Source organism: Macrotis lagotis, chromosome 1 (assembly GCF_037893015.1).
Source record: "Macrotis lagotis isolate mMagLag1 chromosome 1, bilby.v1.9.chrom.fasta, whole genome shotgun sequence".
In the NCBI taxonomy this organism is placed as follows: Eukaryota; Metazoa; Chordata; class Mammalia; order Peramelemorphia; family Peramelidae; genus Macrotis; species Macrotis lagotis.
The window spans coordinates 871802352-871811828 of NC_133658.1; the positions used below are offsets into that span (position 1 = coordinate 871802352).

General features: G+C 36.5%; 1 protein-coding gene across 1 annotated transcript; it reads right to left on the reverse strand.

The window, feature by feature from the left end:
* Positions 1–2258: 2258 nt before the first annotated feature.
* Positions 2259–2621, reverse strand: LOC141491143 (small ribosomal subunit protein uS8-like). The gene has a single exon (XM_074191776.1). It carries the CDS (start codon positions 2619–2621, stop codon positions 2259–2261), a length of 363 nt encoding a protein of 120 aa, XP_074047877.1.
* Between the last annotated feature and the right edge of the window lie 6856 nt (positions 2622–9477).

Here is a 9477-nt window from a genome sequence, read left to right on the forward strand (position 1 = left end):
ACAATGTTGGAAGAAATTTTTTTTTTTAGTTTTTGCTAGGCAATAGGGTTAAGTGGCTTGCCCAAGGCCACACAGCTAGGTAATTATTAAATGTCTGAGGTCAGATTTGAATTCAGGTCCTCCTGACTCCAGGGCTGGTGCTGTATCCACTGAGCCACCTAGCTGCCCCATGGAAGAAATTCCTAACAAAAGATTTGCCCAACAGGTGTTTAGGCTGTTTTGTGAAGGGTGCTCCCTTCAAGTCAAGTAGGGGTTAAATGACTGCTTGTCAGGGATGTTGAAGGAAGAATTCTAGTAGTGGATGGGAGCTTACACTCAATGATCCTTATGAATCTTTTGGGACTTGATAGTCTATGGTTACCCTCCCTGCCAACCCTCTGCCTATGCAAATTCTACCCAAAAACCCTACCTCTTCCATAAAGTCTTCCCTGGATATGCCAACTAAAACTCTTTTCTCCCTTATCAGAATTCCTATAGCATTTGGCCTGTTCAACTCACTTGGCACACAGACATATCCTGTGTTAGTATTTAACTTTTCCAATTTAATTGTGAATAGTGATGTTGTTCTAGTCATCCTTGTCTCCCCCTAGGGGTTACTGTAGTTCTTTGTATGTAGAGCATTAGATCCAGAAGGAAATTTAGAGTTCATCTGGGTTCAGTGGTGGTTATTTCAATGTTTAATGTATATTTGTTGAATTTAGATAATGCTAGGGATATTAAGCATCTGCTTACTTTGGACTCTGACACTGTGTTTTCTACAGTGACTGGTTTTGTTGTTGTGAGAGTGGGTTACTGTGACTACAACAGACATTCCTGGAGAACCTGGATTTTATCAGTCATTCAAGGCTGAGCACATATAGTTAAAGTTAAGTGTGGCTTAGGTTCTTTAATGTATTGGGTGTTTTTCCAAGAAGATGAAGAAATGATTTTTTTTTCTATTGTGGGTGCATGAATCTTGTGGAGTTGAGTCCTCCAGTTGGTATCCTACTCACTCATTCTTACTGAGCACAGTTTTCCTCTACATGTTTTCCATTAGTTTTCCAGATTAATAAATTAATCAGTCGACAAGCATTTATTAAGCTCCTACTATGTTCAAGGACATGGGATCCAAGTACAAAGGTAGGTACTTGGGATACAGATATAAAGAATAAAACAATCCCTACCCACTATGGACCGAAGTTCAAATTTAACCTTATATGCAAGCTGAGGGATCCTAGACAAACCCTTTAACTTCTTCTGTCTGCCCATTAATGGGGGAGACAAATACATATGAATATATGCAAATATGTATATAGCATAAATACAAAATTAATAAGTGCACATAAATAATATTAAAATACAAGATAGTTTAGAAGGATGAGTATTACATTTGAGGGTGAATCTGGAAATATTTTATGTTACAAGATAGCATCTAAGTGGCAAAAAGAGAGGTACTCTTCTTCAATCAAATAACCCATACCTCCCCTTGAGTAGCAATAAGACATTATACTGATATCTCACAGTATAGATAGAGTGATCTCATTCCTTTAGGTGAGGATTATTTGATTTATACAATTGACTTTTAATCTTGGATATAAAATAGATTTGACAGATAATTTTCTTTTAAAAATATACTTTAAACCCTTATTCTTTTTTTTTTTTTTTGGTTTTTCAACATTCATCAATTTGCAAATTTATGTTACACATTTTTCTTTCACTCTCCTTTCCTTCCTTCCTCCCCTCAGCAGCAAGCAGTCTGGTAAAAGTTGTACGTGAATATTTTTAAACACTTACCTTTTTTTTTCTTGTCTTCCAGGATAACTTTAATGGCTTCAAAACGAAATGTGAGTTATAATGAGGGAAGAATACTGTATTCCCTGAGATACCTACTCAACTCTTATAAACCCAAATAGTATGCAATGGGCTTATTAAACCAACATTCATAATTGATGGTCTTCTTTCCATGCCTCAGTGGAAAAGTCTGTTCTGCAAGTACGCCTTCGTTCATTTCAGGTTCTGATATTTTGGACCAATGTCAAGCAACTCAACACAAATCCAATCATATAAAATCCAACAGTCAGGCTAATCATAACCCAAAATATCAGAATGAGACCTTTAGAACTTAGCATCATATACCTATGAGAACCAAAAATATGAGCTTCAGCACGATGCTATTAAAACTTTTTTCAAGGTTCAAAACCACTGACTGGAAGCACCAGTCCACTGGAGCATTTTATTTGTATATATGTTTTACACTCTTAGAAAAAGAATTCCAGGATTTATCCTCTTGTGTGTTTTTGTCTTGCTTCCTCATGGTCCATGATGCCAGCTGAGGTTGTAAGCACAATGAACCCAAACTGACGGGATGGTAGCAGATTATTCTGCCATTTTTCCAGATCTTTCAATTGAACATCAAATCTGGGGCTGATTACACCATACTTGTTTAATCTGCCCGTGAGGTTCACAACAATTTTTCCTGCTCTATGATCATCAATGATCTCAAATTCACCAATGTAACCATGCTTCATCATCACAGTTAAGAACCGGACAATTACTTTAGAGCAAGGCTTAATGAGAACCTGGTGTTTTCCTCGCTTTTCTGCATTGTTGATGCTTTTGAGAGCATCTGCCAGGACATTCATGGTGGCGGCGCTGCAAGATGGCAGAAAGAGCAACACTGATCTTTTTTAAAAAAAATTCTGACTTCCAAATTCTCTCCCTCCAGTCCCTTCCCCACTCCATTGAGGAGGCAAGCAATATGATGTCAAGTATGTATATACATGTAGTCATGCAAAATATATTTCTATATTAACCATGTTACAAAACAACAACAACAAAGCAAGAAAAGCAAAGTAAGTGAAAAAAATATACTTCAATCTGCAATCAATGTTCATCAGTTTTCTCTTGTGGTAAATACCCTTTTCATCATGAGTCCTTTGGAATTGTCTTGGATCATTGTATTTATTAGAATAGCTAGGTTTTTCCCAGTTGATTATTATTACAATATATAATGCTTTTCTTGTTCTGTACTCTTTACTTTTTGTCAGTTAATATACATCTCCCTAGTTCTTTCTTGAAACCTTTGGGATCATCATTTCTTACAGTAGATCAATATTCCATCACAATCATACTCCACAACTTGAGCAGTCATTTTTCAGTTGATGGGCTAAATTTCTAATTCTTTAACACTGCAAAAATAGCTAGTATAAATAATTTTGTGCATTGAGATCTTTTTCCTTTTTATTTGAACTCTTTGGGATATGATTTAGGAATGGCATTGCTGAGTCAAAAGATATACATAGTTTTATAACTTTGGGCATAGTTCCAAATTATTCTCCAGAATGGTTGAATCAGTTCACAACTCCCATCAACAGTGCATTAGTGTGCCTCCAGCAATTTTCAATTTACTTTTCTGTTATGTTAGCCAAACTGATAGGTGTGGGTTGGTAACTTGAAGTTACTTTAATTTGCATTTCTCTAATCAATAGTGATTTAGAGGATTTTTTTCACCTGACTAATGATAGTTTGGATTTCTTCTTCTGAAAATTATCTAGTCCATATCCTTTGACCATTTATCAAATGGGAAATAGTTCCTATTTTTATACCTTTGACTCAGTTCCCAATATATTTGAGAAATAAAGCCTTTATTAGAGAAGCTAACTGGTAAAATGTTTCTCTTTTTTTCTTGATTTTTGCAAGGCAATGGGGTTAAGTGACTTCCCCAAGTCACACAGTCAAGTAATTATTAAGTGTCTGAGGTCACATTTGAACTCAGGTCCTCCTGACTCCAGGGTCTGTGCTCTATCTGCTGCACCACCTAGTTACCCCCTCCAACCACTAATTTTCAAAGCTGTCTTGGTTGTCTACTTCCAAATTTCCTTGTGTGCATTTTAAAAATACTTCAATGATCCTCCTTTTTCCTTTCCTTTTTTTTTTTGGTCATTATTGTCATTAGATCCACCCTTCCCAAAATGAACCTTAAATTTTAAAAAAAGGGAAGACAAATAAACATAGTCAAGCAAAACATCCATACATTTGTTCATGTTTGAAAATACATATTTTTTTCATTACCTCTGTTAGGAGGTAGGGTAACAGGTTTCATTATTGGTCTTCTGGCTGGAGTAATTCATTGTATTGATAAGATTTCTTTAACTTTTCACAGTTTTTTTTCTTTATACTATGGGTAATTATTATTTAAATTATTCTCTTTGTTGTGCTTTGATCTGTATCAATTCATATAAATATCCCCAAATTTCTCTGAAATCATCATTTTTATTATTGTTTATAGCACAGTAATATTCTTATTATGGCCATGTATCATATTTTGTTCCACCATTTCCCAGTTGACAGATACTTCTTTAGTTCCTAGTTTTTTGTTTCAACTAACAATGCTGCTATATTTTTGCACAAATGTATCTTTATCCTTTTTATTTGATCTTTTTGAGGTTTAAACCTAGCAGTGATATAGATAATTTAAAGGCTATACACAGTTTAGTGACTTATTTTGAGGTTAGTTCTGAATTACTTTTTATAAAATAGCTAGACCAGTTTTACCATCAATATCTCATCAGCACTACTGCCCTTCCACATTCCCTCCCACAATTAGCATTTTATTTTTGATTATCTTTGCTTGTCTGAAAAATTCTTTTAACTTGTCTGTCCTGTATTATTAGTGCTTTGGAATATTTTTAATATGGCTCAACTTGGAATCATCCTTTAAGACCTGTCTATTCATATCCTTTGATCACTTATTCAGAATATTTCTGGCTCTTATGAATAAATTCCATAAATACATATACCCATATATATGTGCATATACATTACATATGTATCTATAAGCTGTTAGATCTTTATCAGATAAATGATGAAAAGATTTCCCCCTAGTAAACTTTCTCTTCTAATTTTAACTGCATTTATTTTGTTTGTGCAGAAGCATTTCAATTTTATGTAATCAAAATTGCTTGTTTTATCTCCCATTATCCTCTCTAACCCATGTTTGGTCAAGAACTCTTTCTCTCTTCATAGTTGTGAAAGTTGTTTCCTTCTTAACTCCTCTAATTTTTCTTAATGATATGCTTGGTTAGTTGTCTCAACCTTTGTCTTGCCACCAGACTTTAGTGACTCTGGAGGAGTGAGGTTGACATTTTTATATAGCTTTTCCCCATTCCTATCCAATTCACACTCCCATCAAGACATCATCCTTGTGATATCATTGATCCTCTTGAGAACAAAGAAGAAAAAATAACAATGATATGATCTTTTATATCTGGAACACACATTCATTTAGGGTTTTGTTTGGCAGAGGTGTCAAATGTGCAGCTTATGGGCTCCAACTGAAAGATTAAAATGAAATTGGAAAATGTTTACCAAAATAAATGAATATAGGATAATGTTATTGTGAGGTTTTCTATGTCAATATGCCGCCAGGAAGGGTCTTTATGTATGGTTTAGTGATGCATTTTTGAGTTTGACACCAAGGGTCTTTGATCTAAACTGAATTTCTCCAAGACTGTTTTCTAGATGTTTCTGACTAGGTGACAATGGCAATTATTTGTTCTCTTCAATTATCTTATATGTAGTACCCTATGCTGCTCCAGGTTCAGTGTGATACTTTGAAGTAATAAGTATCTCTGTTTAGCTCTGTGCCTGAGCTCCTATTTAGTACAAATATTCTCTTTTTCTTTTCTTTTTGGAGATCATGTAAGAGATACATAGATACAAAAGCAAATACATTTACTTTAAGATATGAAATAGTGTATCTAAAGTATAATCTGAGCCAGTCTAGGTGTACCCACTTCTGTTAAGGGAGATGTTCTTGAGGGGTATCCCCTTTGGAGAAGAAACATATTGTTTAAATGGAGGTCTTTTCATCTCTTCCAACAAGGGGGGGTTGGCTGCCTGGGTCTTGAAAACTGGAACAACTGAGCTGTTTGAAACCTTTTTTTAGTATTTCTCTTTTCCATCAGCTATTTTTGGCAACTCTTCTGCCCAGTGTGAACTGAATACATGAGAAGGGAAGGACTCTTCTTCCCCTACTCCCTCTCTTTTACCCCACCTTTGTGAAATGGCTCTGGTTTTTGTCCTCTGTTCTTTGCCTTCACAAGACCTGGGAGACTGGGCCATGGTGATCTTGGTGCCAGTTGAGCTTGAGGGGCTTTTGGGGGGGGGGGGTGTTTCCATATAGAAACTGAGCTAACCTAGGAATCTAATCCTTTCCCCCTTCAGCAACACATTTTTACGACTCTTATTTTGTAATTCATTGCCTGGTGACATCACCATATTATGTTCTCATTGCAAAGACCAGAAAAACCTCAATCTCTATTTTAAGTATGTGTAAGAAATGAAGTCATCAGTTACTTTTCATTTATCAGTAATAACCATAGAGGGGTGTCCAGGGAAAACTAGTATCTCTGGTGTAAGGGTTGCTGAGATCTTTTCGGGGCTGCTTTCCACTTTTGGTGTCCAATTGATCACTTAACTCTCAATCTGTGGCTCCACAAAGCTATAGGACACACAGTAGCCACACCCTGGCAAACTGTTTTGTCAGACATCCTAAGCAGGTTGAGGGTAACTGCCTGATCTCAAACCCATCAGTGAGTTGGGGGTATCTATTTCAAGTATGTGAGGACACCCCCGTGAATGGGTAGATGAAAACCGTTTGTTCCAAAGGTAATGAAGGCAGCTGAAGCAGATGCTATGGAGGGTTTAGAGTTTGATCTGCTATTGAAGACACCAAGGTCATCCACTTCATCCTGAGTTATTGCTGATTGTCTTGATCCTGGACTTAGATGATTCTAGAAGAGACTGATGACTTCAAGCATACCTGGCTCACTTAAATACAATTTAGATGCAGCACAGTGGCTAGAGCACTAGCTCTGGAATCAGGACCTGAGTTCAAATTTGGCCTCAGACACTTAATTGCCTAGCTGTGTGACCTTGGGCAGGTCACTTAACCTCATTGCCTTGCAAAAAAACAGAAAAAGAAAAAACTAAACAAAAACAAACAAAAAATTCAATTTATTTTTGAGTCAAAAATATCATTCATACCATTTTTACCCACCTCAAAGTCCTTTAGAGTATGGAATGATTCTCTGTCATGTGTATTAACTTTGACTTGATAATTAACACCAAGAAAACAGAAATTCTCCACCAGCCAGCACCATACCATTCATATATGGAACTATTGTTTACAGGAAATTTTGAATGCTATGGATAAGTTCACTTAGCAGTATACTTTCCAGGAATGTATAAATTGATAATGAGTTTGACACACACATATTGGCAGAGTTAGCTCAGTGTCTGGGGGGCTCCAAAGGAAAGTGTGGGAGACTACCTACTAAACTGAAGATATAGAGTCATTGTGCTGATCTCATTATTGTATGATTTTGAAATCTGAACAATATACCAGTGCCATGCCAGGAAACTTGCATCACTTCCATTTGAATTGTTTTGGGAAGATTCTGAAGTTCACCTAGCACTGAGGTCCTTTCTCCAACTGAACTGCTAGTCCATTACAAATAATACAACTCTGATGGACTGGCCATATAGTTAAATGCCACCATATGTTTGCCTAAAAGATTATTTTTAGTAGAATTCACACAAGGCAAGCATTCCCTTGGAGTTCAGAAGAAGTGATGTAAAGACATTCCCAACAACTCTGAATAACCTTAAAATTTGATTGTGGAAGACACTGGCACAGGACCACTCAACATGGTGTGCTCACATCAAAGAAGGCACTGTGCTCAATGAGCAAAAGTAGAATTGCAATAGCTCAAAGGAAATGTGAGGTCCACACATTTAGAAACATCTCCCCTCTAAATGTTCATATGGACTACTTATACCCAATCTGTGGCAGAGCCTTCTAAACTCATATTGGTCTGATCAGTCATAGTTAGTCCCTGATAGGGTGATATCATTTTGGTACTCTTGCCCAGTCTGTCACAGAGTATGAAGATAGCAGATATAACAGATATTCTATAGGAAAAGACCTGTCTCTTTGGATTATTAGGTAAATTGTGAGATTTTCTTGTGAAGGTCAAATTGAGACAAAAATAGAATTTTCCCTTGCCAATAGTTCTTGTTTCCCTTATTGATGAAATTTTCTCCCCTGGCTTTCATGATGTCTTTCCATTTTATGTCCTAAAAGGAAGTAGGCTATTTATATAGACATTAGAATATAAGCTCCTTGAGGGCAAGAATTGTCTTTTCATGTTTATTTATATTCTCAATGCTGAGTCAGTGCTTGGCATATCATAGGTCTTACAAAATGATTGTTGACTGACTAATGACTCTGTGACATGACAAACAGTTGTTTTATGGTTATTTTTCTTGTTCTCATATTGAGGATGATTGATCATTTGGAACTAGTTCCTGTATCTGAGCCACATCCCTGGGTTTAATCTTTAAAAGAGGGCCCCCCCCCCCACCAGTGACAGGAGAAAAAGAAAAAAAAATCTAGAGAGGTGATGGCCCCCACCCAGACTCAGACTTAATTTCTTGAAGGAAACTTTGTTCATAATGTCTAAGGGGAAGTATCTGACTCTTTCAGGGAATGAGAGCCCGATAAAGAGGACTAAGGGACAGAGTTCCTATAACAATTGGGAGCAGTCAAGGACCAGAGCTATGATATGGAGGAATTGGCCTCAACTTTGCCCTTCATTAACACCATGAATGATGTGGATAGTATCAGTCCTGGATTGAGGGATCAATGGGCACCAAGAGTTTTTCTTAGTGGGAGATAGTAGCCTCTACCCAGGGTAGTATTTTACAGGGCCTTAGAAGGCAGAGTTCTGGAGAATGAAGGAGTGATCTGGACTTGTGAGTTTTTTGCAAATTTTTGACAGGTTAGATAAAGTACTGAATATATATTTAATATTTTGCTAACCTGAGTGTTTTAATGTGAGCTGAGGGTCATTTTCTTTTTCTTTTCCATTTATCTATTCATCTACTTATTTATTTCTCTCTCTCTCTCTCTCTCTCTGTCTGTCTATTAAGACATAGAGATGATGTACTCAGCCAAATTCAGTTGCTGAGAAATCTTATTAAGAATCTCACAAAATGTTCCAAATTAATTCAACCTGTATCTTTGTCTACAGTGATTTTTCAGTGCAAAGACAGACACAAGGAAGACAGTGATAACTGGGAAGGAAAATTTGTCCCAGGAACAAGAATTGGTACAAGAGACTCAAGGCTTATGGATTCACACCTGGATATCATGAAGAAAGTTCAGAGGGATGAGAACCAAAGCTTCCTAACTCCAAGACCAGGACAAACTCATTTTCTGGCAATTTGAATGATTCTATTGTCTTCTTCCTTCAAAAGTTCTTCCATGTGCACATAATAAAGTTCTTGATTAGCAATCCGGAAATTTGGGTTTGATTTCTTGTTTTGTACTGTCCAATTTTGTGTATTTCGACAAGTCATAGACTCTCTCTGTTCCCTAGTCACCTCCTTTTTAAAAGGAGGGAGTTAGCCTAGATAGAAAGGCAAATTAGCATA

Bases quoted from the DNA above. Each gene is read 5' to 3' on its own strand.
- LOC141491143 (XM_074191776.1), bottom strand. From the start codon at position 2,621: ATGAATGTCCTGGCAGATGCTCTCAAAAGCATCAACAATGCAGAAAAG.